Source organism: Perognathus longimembris, chromosome 1 (assembly GCF_023159225.1).
Source record: "Perognathus longimembris pacificus isolate PPM17 chromosome 1, ASM2315922v1, whole genome shotgun sequence".
NCBI lineage: Eukaryota > Metazoa > Chordata > Mammalia > Rodentia > Heteromyidae > Perognathus > Perognathus longimembris.
The window spans coordinates 35,108,980-35,123,996 of NC_063161.1; the positions used below are offsets into that span (position 1 = coordinate 35,108,980).

Below are 15,017 nucleotides of genomic sequence, written 5' to 3' on the forward strand. Positions count from 1 at the left end.
TAATTGGAGCTAAGAGTCTCACTGACTTTCCTGCCTGAGCCGGCTTTACACTGTGATCCTCAGATTTCAGCTTCCTGAGTAGCTCAACACGAGCCACGGACACCTGGCCTAACTTCATTTTTAACATTCAAAATTTTTTGTTTAATTAAAATTTAATTATTTATCTTTTAAAATAAAATTTCAGGCCAATTAATTTAGCTATTCTAGGAAATAAAGCTAAGAGGCAACATGTATATTTGAAAATGTAAATTTAGTGTCATAACTCTAATACCATCAACAACAAAAGTAGTAATACCTAACATTTAATGCACACTCTACATACAAGGGCTACATAAAATACACGTATTATTTTACCTATCTTTATAATCACCCAACGAAGTAGCTATGATTATTGTCATTTTACAAATGAAAACCACTGAGGCACTGGGAAGGCTCACTCAGCAAGGAGCTGTGACTCCATGAGAATATCACATCTGTGGTATTCTCATCTTTAGAAGAGAATAGCAGCCATTTCACTAATTGTTATGAAGGTCAAAGTTTTTTTCTATCTTGACAAGTTGCTAGCAATGCAGTCTGCCAAATGTAGAAGAATAGCTTCTGTTTTCTGTTTTTATCACATTAAAAGATGATGTCAGAGACTGTATTAGCTAGGCTCTCAGTGACACATCTGATTGTCAGAAATGGTGCCTTGTATTTTAGGTATGCACAAAAATCTAAGCTTTACTTAGCTTTTTTTTTTTTTAATTGCCAGTCCTGGTGCTTGAAACTCAGGGCCAGAGCACTGTCCTTGGCTTCTTTTTGCTCAAGGCTAGCACTCTACCACTTGAGCCACAGCACCACTTCTGGGTTTTTCTATATATGTGGTGCTGAGGGATGGAACCCAGGGCTTCATGTATATGAGGCAAACGATTTTTACCACTAGGCCATATTCCCATCCCCTAAGCTTTACTTAGAACGATGGAGGAAAGAGAAAGAGCTGACTTTCCCTTGGGGAGTTTGCAAATGTAGTTTTTAAAATGCTATTCAGGCATGATGAAACCAATGGATCAGAAGACTACTGCTGCTGGCAAGAGAGCTCACTAGTCAGAGTTTTCGTGGCACCCTGTGTCATGCAGGGTGACACGGGAGCACCCGGTCGGTCAGTCAGGAAGCAGAAGGAAATGGGGAAAAAGGAGAAGAACATGGGCAAGAACCTCCATTGTGCTTTCCATAGGAAGGAATGGGCAAGGCAGGGCAAACTGGCTTGGGTTTGGATGGTTTGTATGATTTCAATGGGGTTTTGGATTTAGGGATTATCCCCACTTGTCTAGTAGCTGACCTCTGGGTGTTTAGGACAGTGAAGATTGACCTAGAGTAAACCTTCCTGAAAAAGCCCATAAGCAAAGTGGTGAGGTATAGGTTTTAGGTTGGTTACTTTGCATCTGAAAGACACATTCAAAGGAGAGTAATTTTCTATGTCTAGGAATTAGCCTAGGAAGGAGCAGTCTTTCCAGGATCAATAAGCTTCCAGATGTCAGAGAAGATAAAATACAGAAAATAAAAATCATGACTAATACACAGGAATTCTGTGTCGTGATCCAATACCCAGGAGATTCTTTTCTTCTTTGAAAAAAAAAAAGAAAATCTACAACTCAATGAGTTTGTACTTTGTAGTCCAGTAATGGAAAGCGACAAGTAGATGGAATATTGTGGTCAAATATGGTAAGTGCTTTGACCAGACAGGATGGGCACAACCAAAGGTGCATTTTGGACAGACTAGGTAGAAGCGAGGAGGGAGTTTGCGCACATTGGGGCTACTGTATTCTATGAGAGTAGAGTGCCACTTTATTCATGTGAAAATGGAGGAGACCTTGATGGGCAGAGTGGTATATACCTGTAATCCCAGCCACTCCTCAGATGGAAACAGAAAGATCTCAAGTTTGAGGCTATCCCAGGTAAAGTTAGGGAAAACAAAACAAACCAAATAAACAAAAATCCCCAGCTATAAATAGAAACTTTGGAAGGTATTTTGTCCTCAAACTAAATTGAATTGCTTTATCTTGCTCTACAGACTTTTCAGATAATACTGAGATACTTCAGCTGTCTCTACTATAGACTAAAATAAACTGGTAATGATAGAGTTAAGGCACATATCTGGGTACAAATATCTATATTAATATGCATAAGTAATGGAATATTTGGCATCACCTGGAAAAGTCACTTGGAGTTTTAGAATTCAGCTGAGTTTATGTGGCATTGGAACAAAAAGGTGACAAGAAGAAAAATACTGGGTATTCGGGAGATGTGGGTTCCAATTCTATCTTTTCCAGCTTTGAAAAATTAAATAATTTAACCAAGTAAAATTAACTAATTAATTAATCCATTCATTTATGGTGGGTATATCACTTAACTCTTGTGAACAATAATTTCATTATCTGTGAAATTAGAGTATTAAATTAGATGACCTCGGATACCCTCTGCATCCTAAATTCCCTGAGTAGAGGTGGCTTTTGGCTGTGTCTGTAAACTCCTCCACAACCTACCTAAGTGATTTGAGTTCCATTTATTTGGGCAATGATGGTAATTTTCTGATCATTATGATTAAATTAGAATACTGCACTGTGTCATAGGACCTTAGATACACAGCATAGTTCTTCTGGTAATTTGTGGCTAAAAGATTATCCTTTTAATCATTTATAGAATTTATCCTAAGTGTAGTTAGCTAGTAGTTGAAGCTCTAAATTGGTTTCATTATGATGAACATAAATCTATCCAATTAGCCTTTCCTTCCCAATATACAATTAATTATATTTTGAGTCATCTCTATAGCTAAGGCAAATGGAGCTTCAGACTGCTAAGTAATAGTCACTCCGGACCAGACCATATCCACCCAAAACTTCTCACGACTGTGAGACCCTGGGGAAGGGGATATTTTGCTTGAAGGCCCACAGCTGGAAGGTGGAAGGTGGATATTTGCCGTCTGTTAATCACATCGCTAAAACTTGTGAGTTTTCCTAATGCGATCTGCTTACACCCCCGGAGAATCTGGTTTAACTCGGATTTCCTTTTGCTACCCGAGCTTGAAGATTCAGTGAAAAAAGATCTTGAACTTCTTCCTGTGCTCTGCAAGCACAGAGTCTCAGAGAACAACAGCTGCTGGGGGGCCAGAGGCTGTGGGTGAGTGAAGATCATCATAGAAAAGGAGTTCTCAAGTTAAAAATCAAACACTCCAATGGGGATGGTGTTTGAATCCCAAAGATGTTCCTTGTAACTTCCTCATGTTGTCATTTGAAGGCCTGGGACGGAGGGTGAGCATCTGCATTTAGGAAGATGCATCCTGTCATTCGTCCTCAGGCATCCTCTACAGATAAGGGATAAAGAAGAGGAAAGAAGTGTACCACCTGGAAACAGGTATCTAGAGGAGTTCAGCTCCTCGCAGCGCCCAGTTTTGTCTGCACTGCCCACTGGGTAACAGATTTCCTTGGCTTTCTACCTCCCTTGCCATTCTTTTTTTCTAGGCATCAATTCTATTGGGCAGCTAACATTCTAACAGCTGTAGAGTCGAGCTATTGTAAAGGCACACATGACTGCTAAAGATTCTTTCAGGACAGGGAGAATGTAGAACAATTAAAGAAGATTTCTTAGCTGGGTGCTGGTGGCTCACACACATAATCTTAGCTTCTCAGGAAGCTGAAATCGAAGGATCATGGTTCAAAGCCAGCCTGGACAGCAAAGTCCATGAGACTCATCTCCAATTACCTACCAGGAAACTGGAAGTAGCACTGTGGCTCAAAGTGGGAGAGCACTAACCTTGAGCAAAAAGAGCTCAGGAACAGCACCCCGAGTTCAAGCCACACGAATGACAAAAGTATAAAAGAAAAAATATTTCTTTAAATCTCAGATTTTACTAGAGGACTCTAAATCTATCTTGTAAATCTGTCAAACAAATACTGTAAAACAAATGATCACTGTAAAACAATCACAATAGATATACAAAAAAGATAACTAGGAAATGGAACTTTTTCCATAGAAAGTCTCATTTTTATAATCAAATAATCTTTACTTCATATGAATTCAGGAACTGTAATGTTATGTTTGTGCCAATAGATTTAAAGACTCACTGGTTATGTAATAGAATCCCTTCAAGGGCCTCATGAGAAAATTTATAGCCTAAAAAGTTCAAGTACCAGGTGGTGTATTGTATGCCGAACCAATAAATTCATTAAAATAACATGGGGTAAACCCAAACTCAACAAATGAAAGTTCTAACACAGCCCACAGTGACCAACCAACTTTAAAATAATATCTTTGTTATGTACTAAGGTTAAAAACCCAGCAAATTCTTTATATTTTTTCCACTTGAGATCATGTGTGGTTTTCTACTTTCCTGCGAAGTACACTTTTGTGGCTTTTTCTTGATCAAAGGAAGGTTATTTTTGCAAATAGACATCTTTCATAGAGATCATGCTCTATTTAATCTAGGTTTCACATAAAAGGATAGTAGTAGTTACTGTTTGTAGAGGGAGGAAAAGAGAAAGAGAGAGAAAGAAGTGGAGAGTGGGGAGAGATGGAAGGAAGAAATAAAGAAATTTGGCTGCAAAATTGAATAACAGTTTAAAACACTTGGCTTCCAGTTGTGAAAGATGAGCAACACTGGGGAAAAGGCCAGGCTAACAAGGATCCACTTGAGGAGAGCTTAATCTTGGCTGGCAGGCTGACGAGGAAGGTCAGCTGGGAGCACGCGTTCTCAGCTGGAGTTGGGCTCCCTTTGCCAGGACAATTGTCTTCTGCATTTCAGTTTCTGAACTGAACCAAAGGTGCCTTCACACAGCCAGCCTCTCAGTCTTTCCCCTTAAAAGGGTTGACCCTCCATTGCCATGCTCTGTCAACATCCGTACGTATCATTTCTGCCCAGCAGTGGCACAAAGGGCAGTGTTGCTTGTTGGTGTGTTGGAATATGTGTTACTGTGTGCCTGACATCACTCTCTTCTTCATGATCACCACAGTTCTTGTTTGTTGTTGAGGCAAATCTACTTCTGAAGGCAAGAATGTGAGAAAGATGTGAACAAATATGACAAAACATCTAAGAGTTAGAGATTGCTGAAGAACTGCAAATGATAAATGTTAACAAGAAATTAGTAGAGTCTCATTTTGAGAGATTTTAGAGATTGTAGCCTAACATATTCTACATTTTTCCAACAATAGCATTTACTTGATGAGGAGCTCTTTACAGAATAATATAACTTAAAATGAATTGGTAATCATTTGTTTGTTCATGTTGACTTTGTACTACCACAAGTGATGACTATATATCAGGTTTATAACAACAGCTGAATTGACAGACTGATGAGATTAAATATTTGTTTAAAGGAGAGGATATTTCTCTGATCATCCAGATTCTAGCTGGCTCAGAAGACTCTACCACTGGTATATTTGTTAAGATATAATAAGTAGTTTGTGTTGAGAAATTTGATAAAACATGATTTATCCTGACTTGAATGATATATGGTACCTTTGGTGGTACCAATTCATTGCATTGCTCCCACTTTAGAGAAAAAAACCACATTTGAAAAATATTCACCTCTTGGGATGGGAATATGGCTTAGTGATAAAGTGTTTGCCTAGCATGCATGAAACTCTGGGTTCGATTCCTCAGTACCACATAAAGAGAAAATGCTAGAAGTGTCACTGTGGCTCAAGTGGTAGAGTGCTAGCCTTAAGCAAAGAAGCCCAGGGACAGTGCCCAGGCCTTGAGTTCAAGCCCCAGGACTGGCAAAAAAACAAAAATCACATCTTAAGAAAGTTCTTATCTCTAAACTGAGAATGGTCCCAAAGAAAGGAATCATTTTATTTGACACACAAATCTCATAATAGCAAAAAAGAACTTTTTGTCTAGAATGTTGCTAATTCATTGATTACAATATCTGTAGCTATCATAACTAAGCTCTGAGCTGGAGACAAGAGAAATTGTTCTTATGACTAGTAAGAAAATAAACATATAAAATACATACTTACTAAACATATTGGCCTTAAACTCGAAGAAAATATCCATTGAAAATTAAAAGTTACTTTTTGCTCTGAGGTTTCTGAGAAATATTTCTTAACTGAGAACTTCATAAATTGTCTTCCTGAGAAGAATGAGCCAAACTTTTAGTACCAATTATGAGACAACTGTAAATTGGAAGGTTGGCTATTTTGGGTTGTTGATAAAATGAACTGCAGATAAGTAAAAAAAATTCAAATATGCTTTGAACAACGGAAATATCCTTGGGACAATCTTACAGCCTTCCAGGTTAGGAAAGATGATAGTACCGACATCATAAAGTTGTACAAGTGACTAAGTATTGTATTCAGAAGAATGTTTGACACAATATACACACAGTATAAACTTCAGCTGTTATTTTTATGAAAATAAAGTGATTTGTATATATAGATTCTTGTGTGTGTGTGTGTGTGTGTGAAGCAACTCATCATACCATTCAACTATATTTCATATGGGACTGGACCAGAATTGGTGCATGCTAGGAGCCTGTATTGTTCATATACACAAGGACTATTCCTCTTTTTCTTCCCTCTGTTAGCTGTTAGAATTTCAGCAGCTGACTCTGCCAATTATACTAACCCTAACAGAAGAAATATTTATTAAGTAGTCTTTTTTTAAAGAGATAGACACTGATGTAGGTATTTGGAATCTAAAGTAGAAGATTTCCTACCCTGGAGGAAGATCTCATAGTTAAGTGAAGAGAGTAAACTGAAGGAAAGAGAGCATGTCATTACATCCTGGGGTACTATTTCATCTGACTTGAGGAAGATGTTTTCACGGTCATGGTTGCTTCCTTTCAGTACTTGCAAAATAATTTCAACTGCTTCAATTCCAGACTCAAGCATTGAGAATGGAAGTCATATATGAGGGAGTATTTCTGCTTTTAAATAATATTTTAAGTACTAATATTCTGTTAAATATTTTGGCATGACCACTAGATAATATTATTCAATTTCTTAAAATCAGATGACTCATATTCTTTTATGTTCCAATTTCAAGTAAGGCATTCTCAATGAGTTTAGGCAGTGTCATAGAAAAAGCTTTGATTAAAGAGGTGAATAACATTCTACAGGTTTTTAAGACAGGACCTGCTTCTCACTACGTAACCAGTGGAGAATAAAATTAACTTTTGAGTTACAAAAATTTAATGAAAAGCTGCCCATTATAGCTTGTAGAATGTCCCCTTTTCTCATAGATTATACATTCTACATGTGAAATTTGGCATCTAACTGTTTCATATAATGGTTGAATAAAAATGTGAATTTAACTGCGAATCCCAGAGTTGTGGGTTGTGAATCTCATGGGCAGACCTAACAAAGAAATTTCCACTACACACATCTAACAGAGCAGCAAGACCGGATAACCCATTTGTTTTGACTGGTATATCATCTATTAGTGAGGCTTTTCTGCCAGTCTGATTTATCTCTCTACAAGAATTTATAAAGGAAAAACAAACAAAAATTGTAATGGAGTGAGAAGGTTGAAGTGTGTGCGTGTGTGTGTGTGTGTGTGTGTGTGTGTGTGTGTGTGTGTTCTGGTCCTGGGGCTTGCTCTCAAGGCTTGGGTGCTATCCCTGAGTTTGTATTTTTCCCCGTGGCTAGTGCTCTACCACCAACTTCTGGCTTTCTGGTAGCTAATTAAAGACAAGACTTTCCTGCCTAAGCTGGCTTTGAACCATGATCTTCAGATCTCAGTCTCCTAAGTAGCTTAGATTAAAACCTAGCTTTGAGAAATCATAGAATGCCCTTAAACACATTCAATTGTGAATGGTTCCAGTGTCAAAAATATGATTTTATTTGGCTACAGAGCTCTTTTTTTGTCCCAGTCTTCTAACTTATTTATAATCATCACGGTTGGTTGCATTATCAGGTTTTCTTTTTCTTTGAAGAAAAGTAGCAAAGTAAAAAATATCCTGAAGATGATAATTCCATGAAAAAAATTCATGCTTGTCACACAAACTCAGCCATGCACATACTGAATATATTCAACAACACATTTGTTCTACAACAGTACCACAAAATTGTTTGAATTAGAGCTTAATATTTAAAAGAAATTACTCAGACTAATTTAATTAGTTATAATAATTGTCCTCCCAACACTATTGGAAACCCTCTGGAGAATCCTGAAGAATAAAACATCATTGAAAATGCAGGTAAGGGGGCTGGGAATATGGCTTAGTGGTTAAGTGCTTGCCTAGCATGCATAAAGCCCTTGGTTCAATTCCTCAGTGCCACATCAAGAGGAAAAACTGGAAGTGGTACTGTGGCTCAAGTGGCAGAGTGCTAGCCTTGAGCAAAAGAAGCTCAAGGACAGTGCCTAGGCCCTGAGTTCAAGCCCCAGGACTGGCAAAAAAAATGCATGTAAGTTATTGATATAATTTTGTTTAAAACAATATTAAAAGTATGTTATACATCAAAAAGTATAAAATCTGCTATTGCAATTGATCTGAATTTCAAGATATAATAATTCTCAAGGTATTTGTAATTATTTCTGAAGTGTGAACATTTTCTTTCACTTAAAATATCTTTGCTTGAAGGGGACTAGAAACATACAATACCATTTTCAAAGAAGATTTATGTACATACGATTCCAGGACCATATTACTTTTAACTGGTAAATGTTTTTGACCAGTTCTTACTAGCATCAGTTTAATAGACCATATATAAAATCAAGTTCCTTTTCAAAATGATACACGCAAAAGCATCCACATCACACAAAACCTAACAAAACAATTCTCTCAATTCCTTTGGTTCAACAACAAAAATTATGTTCAGGGAACCACAACGAAAAGCTGTGTTTAGATCACTCTTGTACATGATTTTTTTAGAAGTACCTTTTGTATATTAAACTGTTCACTGTATGGGTGTCACACCAAGTAAATGAAGGATATATCAAAGCAGTAAATTTACTTTTAAAATCCTATTAGCCAACGTGTCCATATTTGATACACTAAAATAATAATAAGACTACTTGCTTCACCTACTGTTCTTTCTGGCTGACCACTACCAGTCGAATGTGATATATTGAACATTGTAAACAATTATTTTCTGCCCTTATATTTTAATGAAGGCTTCTTTCTTATTTTCTGCTCAGTGAATTTTATTGGCCCCTGTTAGTAAAGTCAGAGTCAGTGGAGAGAGAGAGGACATGGAGGACGAAGGGGGAGAGAAGGGAGAAGGAGGGAGAGAAGAGATCAAGACTGAGATTTTTTTTTCCTCCCAGAGTTTCTACTCTGTTCAATGGTCCAGTTACAGATCTACTGGGGAATGCAACTAAGTAAGAAAAGAGAGTTAATATTAATGTTTGAACTGGCTTAAGATTTAGCTTTTCTGGGAAGAGATTATAAAATGGTGCATAAACAGTTCTTGCCTTCTGTAAAGAGATTTAGGAAACTTTCTTTACCTACCAGTCTGACTATCAGATTGTGAAAAATCTATTTGCCAAATATATACAGCTGGAATTTGCCATGGCCAAATCTGTTGGAAGGAAAGAAAATACTTGTACTTTTTTTGTTGAGTGGGATTAGGAGATAACATTTTGACTAAATAAATGATGATAATCTATTACAAACAATAGCAGATAGTAGTTCTGGCCTCTTACACTGTTCTTTTGCTGCTTTAATTTTCTAATGAAAGCTTTACCACTGAGCCCTAGTACAATGTAGTCAACACTTTGTGTGCTCTTCAAAACAAATGACATTGCTTAAAACAAGAAAAATCAATAAATCAGTGCTCATTAACTTGAATATGAGTAAATCAAATTTTCTCCTTTAGATCATGACTGTGCCCGAGAAGGCAGAAACAGTCAGGTAATACTAGGTGCCGCCAAAAGAGGGCATCATTTACCCTTAGTGTCTGATGAAAAGCCTCTGTGGTGGTGGTCAAAACAGAAAGCCCTCAACCCCTAAACCAGCTTGAAAGAGCACTCATTTTGTACTCTTTAAAGAGATCAGATCATGATGAGCTCACCCATGGTGAGGGACTCCAGATTGGTTCTTCATTGTGTTCTGCACTTGTATTCCCTGCAGTGTTAGCCATGAGAAACACATATTCAGTGTTCACCCTATTCCCTTTGAATGACACCCTGAGCTTAATATTTTGTAAGGCACTGAAAACATTGATCCTGAGACCAGGGTACAGGCTGGCATAAAAAGTCAGAGAATAATATGATGATTCATTTCGGAATGGTGTCTTAACTTCAAGGTGTCCTCTATTATAGTAATAGATAGGGAACAGTGGTGCTAGGTAGGTGGCAGCAAGCTCTCCTGAGACAGGAGGATGAAGTTAAAATACATTTGAAACATGTGGGAAACAGGTTAAAGCAGAATTTCAGGCTATTAGCAACAGAAGCCCAACAAATGTGTGTGTGTGTGTGTGTGTGTGTGTGTGTGAGAGAGAGAGAGAGAGAGAGAGAGAGAGAGAGAGAGAGAATCACTTCTTGGCCTTTTGGCTAAGATCAAGTGAGAGAGAGAGAGAGAGAGAGAGAGAGAGAGAGAGAGAGAGAGAGAGAGAGGAAGCACTCTGACAGTAACCATACATTGATTTGACATATTCTTAAAAATGATTTTATAATGTTATAATGAATGCATGATTTAAATAGTAGGCAACTTTCTATATGGAGAGTACCGTTACCACTCTTGTAAATAGTGGAATTTCTTCTTCAGGGTGGTAGGAAAGGACAGACTAGCCTCTTAAGAGAAATTGCAAAACTGGTCTCAGAAACACATTATCCTTGCCTCATTGGTCTTAGCAGTTAAGCCACAGAGGTAAGGATGCGTGCTCTGCTTTATGGTGGGACAGCTGTTCAGGAGGAGGAAATGAGAATTCTGAAAGAAGGACCACTTCGGAGAGCAGATTTCCATCCCTGGAAAAGTATCGTTATCACCAGCAAGCAGTGCAACTGAGGAGCAATGTGGTGGAGCACACAATTTTAAGTCCTAACCAGATAAAGAAAAATAACCAACACAGACTGAGGTTAGATGGAGGGGTGATTGATGACATCCACCCCTTCTAAATATCTAGCAAGACATTCCCTTTCTTTAAATGCTTTATTAAAGCCAGTTTTTTTTTCTTTTAGAATTTGCTCTTCCTGTTTCCAGAAGGAAAAAAAAAAAGAATAGCTATCTGTGTAGGAAATATTGTAAAAGCCTCTTTATGTTTCTTTCCTCTCGAAAAACAATTAAATAGAAAACCCAAGTTCTCAAACATCCCATCGCACTCCTGCCAAGGTACATCAGAGAAGCCGAAATTGGGAATAAATGTGTTTGGGATGGGCTCACCGCAATGTTCTTGAACAAAAACCCAAATGTTGCACCTCAGGGTCAAGAGCGCTCACTTTTATTTTTCTTTTCTAGGCCAGTCTGGACTCTGATCTCTTGGCCGAGAGAAGCAAGCCTCAAATTATAACTGGTGAATCGAGGGGTAGTTACCTTGGTCCCCCCAGAACAAGCTTGCTCTCCCGAGTCACCTCATCCACCCAATCACCTGTCACTTTTCGGCTCTGGCTTCTCACAGTTAGGAATCTGTGCCTGGTGTCCATGGTGGGGGTTTTGGAGGTCAAAGAAGGGAAAGAAAGAAAGGGTAGGAGGGTCCCTAAGAGATGATAGAGAGCGTCAGGTTCTCCTCTTGCCTTGGATGTTGGCGCCGCTGTTTACCCGCTCGGCCGCCCCCAGCCCCCTCCCCTGGCCTCCCCGGGGGGGAGATGGTTAAAGATTACTCCGGGGCCCGCCGGCACTTCAAAGGGTGGCTCGGGCAGCCAAAGGTAAAGATAACGTTCTGGCAGCTCTAATCGCGGATTGCGGTTGCCACATTTTAATCACTTTGTTGGGGGAAAAAAAGAAGAAAAGAAAGAAAAAGTGTACATTACGCTAAAGTGCTAGGGATGCAGCCTAAGTCCCTTTGGAGCTGGGCAAGTTGGGTTTCTCTCTCCGGGGGGCTGGGGGGGGGCTTTACAGCTCATCTCTTCGTGGAAATCGACTGAGCACAAGAAGGAGGTTAGGCGCGATCAGACAGGTAGCCCGGCCTTGTGTGCCAGGCACCTGGGCACAAATACACACGCTGCACACCAATGCCTCCTCTCGGAAGCACTGGCTTTGCCGTGCGCCTGGCGCTGGACCTCGGAGCGGCGGCGTCCCCTCTCTTTCCCAGGGTTGCACTTGAAGCGGTTTCTCTGCGCACCCACCAAGTGTGGGCGCGCCACCCTCTGAGACACGTGCGTTGTTCTGGAGGCCCAAACATGTCTAATTAGGATGCCCTTGGCAAGCTCGCCCGCCCTTCCCAGAGCCCAGAAGCCCTCCCTTCCTTCCTGCCCCCCCCCCCACCCCCGGCCAAGCCTAGCCCTGCACTGCTTTCATTTGCCCTTTAAGTCCCAGAGTGAGATGTGGGGCGTACTTACAGGTAGGAGGTGAAGACACTGAGGTTGGTGGGCAGCTCCGAGAGCCCCACATCGGAGCAATCCACCCTGAGCAACATCCTGCCGTCGGGTTCGCACTGACAGTGCATGGGGCAGCCCCTCAGCAGCGCGTCGGACCTGGGCGAGCCGCCCCCGGCCGCCAGCTGCAGCAGCACCGGCAAGGACAGGAGCACGCCGACGCGGGAGGTGTCCATGGTGCCCGAGACAGTGATCCGCGAGCCGGACGCCGGCAGAGGGCAGAGCCCGGGCTGTGGCCGCTGTTCGGGGCGCGCCAGGAGTCTCTCCGCGGGCTACTGCGGCTCAGCGGGCGACAGGCAGCTGTGCGCGCTGCACTCGGTTGGTCCCCGCCAGGGGCGCGGAGGAGAGGGTGCGCGGGGACTGAAGAGCCGGTTCGCAGCCACGCGGCCGCCGAAGCTCCCCTCGCTGCGGCCGCGCCGGTGGCGACGAGCCTCGCTGCTGCAGGCGGTCTGCGCGGTGTGGAGCAGCATCTCCGCTCGCACGCCCGTTTTTTAAAGCGCTCCAGCGCAAATTGCGCGCCTAGTGACGTCAGCGCAGCCTAGCTTCCCATGCACCCCCCCCCCCGCCCCCCGCATCCCTATTCCTCCAGCCCGGCCCCACTTTCCCTCCTCCTGGTTCCCTCCCCTCCTTTCCCCAGACTCGGCCTGTGAGGTTGTGGGTGGCACGAGGTGCTGTGCAGTTTTCCACTCCCTGCGCCTCCACGGGGGCGGATTCCAGGGCTCCGCGTCACGCGCCAGGCAGGGGACCCCCCTCATCCTCACCCACCCTCACCCCTTCCCGCCCGCTGGCGATGCAGATCGGAGAGCCGAAGGGCATCTGCTACAGCACGAGACAGGCAGTTTCTACCGAGGGACCGAAGGATGAAGCGCGCTTTTCCTGAACCTGCTGCTCTTCGTATAATGGGAGGTTGCACGGGCGCTTCAAAAGCAAATAAACAAATAAAGGATTAAAATCGAAAATAGTTCCCAGGACAGGGAAACAGGAGTCCTGAGAGATCCATCGGTGGCCTTTTTGCTCTATACTGTTAGAGCACTGGTTAATTGGCGTTGGCCATAAAAACCAAAGCATTGGACGGATTGCCAAATAAATACAATTCAATAAGCACCCCAGCGTGCCTTCCTCACTCATCCGGGGCGAGGAAGTTGACATGACGATTTTTAAAAAAGGGCTTTAGGACCTCATGAAAGTAATCTTTGGAGACTTTTGTTCTGGGATAACTTTTCATGCTAACTGTCCCAGGATTCTCTGACCAAGAAGGGACACCCCACCCAGGTGAGCACCACTGTGTTCCAGCACACTCCACGAGAGATAGTGAATAAATGAAGGTTATTAACGCACTTAAAAAAGGTCCTACCGTGCATCTTCAGGAGAAAAAAGGCAAAGATTGATTTCACAGATTTCTTTTTGGAAACAGGTGAGGTAGAAGTTGTTCCTACACTGCCCTACAATAGGGCAAACTTTCCACTCTGGATAGATACCATGCTTCCTTGCTTATGGCAGGCAGGGAAGCCATTTGACTTTTGAGATTTCCCTCTAACTTATCTACTTAGCTTGTCTGCTTAAATTTACCATGTGTACTTTTAAATTTTATATGAGGAAGATATTTATGTGCCTCTTTCATTTATGGAGTGATATACATTCTTTCCTCACCCCCCCCCCAAACTGCCCTATTGTTCATCTGTGAAACTCTAAAAATATATACAGTTCTTTACCTAACTTTGTATTTTAACATGTTCTTTTTCTAGGCAAGTCCAGTTCCTGGCGGGTTTGTGTTTCTCTTCTGTAGCAGGACAAAGTGGGACCCTAGACTCTATCCTTTTCTATCCATCTCATTTTGCAAATAAAGCAACTGCAGTTCTGGATTTGGGAGACCTTAATAGTGACATTGAAAACATCCCAATGACTGCATTTGTTTTGCTTCTCTTAGCTATTCTTTCCATAATGCTAGAATGCCTACTTATTGGCTTTCTTCTTTATTTTTTTTGAATCCTTATCCCTCTTTTATTTTTTTTTTCAAATTTTTATTATCAAACTGATGTACAGAGAGGTTACAGTTTCATACGTTAGGCATTGGATACATTTCTTGTACTGTTTGTTACCTTTCTTCTTTATTAGTAGGTAAATTGAACTGAAGATTTGCCCTTACCACCCACAAATACTGGTAGAGCTGGGTTGAGGAAGCCTGTCTCCTAGAGAAAGAATGTACCAAATTCCCAAAATGCTGCATCTTACTGAAAGTATGTTATAAATACCACAAGGTTAAGCTCTAGAGATTCCCTTAATACCCATGTGTTGCTATTTCCCCTACTTTATTAAGACCTCTTTGGAAGAAGGGACAAGGCCACTTAGTCCCCTCTTTGACCAGTAGGACTCAAACTATGGACTTATAATAGTGAGCACTTAACAAATATTTACTGTGTGATTGGTTCACTACCATAGGCACACAGATATGCTTGTGCCTAGTATGTAGTTAAAAACATTGAACAACACTTCCTTTGATGTCAAGGGTGTTCAAAGCATGCTAGCACTTTGGTTGTGGAATGAAATCAGGCAGAACTGTATTTAG

The 15,017-nt window shown here is 41.2% G+C and overlaps 1 protein-coding gene across 1 annotated transcript in view; it reads right to left on the reverse strand.

The window, feature by feature from the left end:
- Lgr5 (leucine rich repeat containing G protein-coupled receptor 5) overlaps positions 1–12,846 on the reverse strand; it is a 111,774-nt gene extending 98,928 nt beyond the window's left edge. Inside the window, exon 1 of the mRNA XM_048359449.1 lies at positions 12,416–12,846. Coding sequence (XP_048215406.1) covers positions 12,416–12,627 — 212 coding nt within the window. The 5' untranslated portion in view covers positions 12,628–12,846. The remainder of the gene's footprint in view (positions 1–12,415) is intronic.
- Between the last annotated feature and the right edge of the window lie 2,171 nt (positions 12,847–15,017).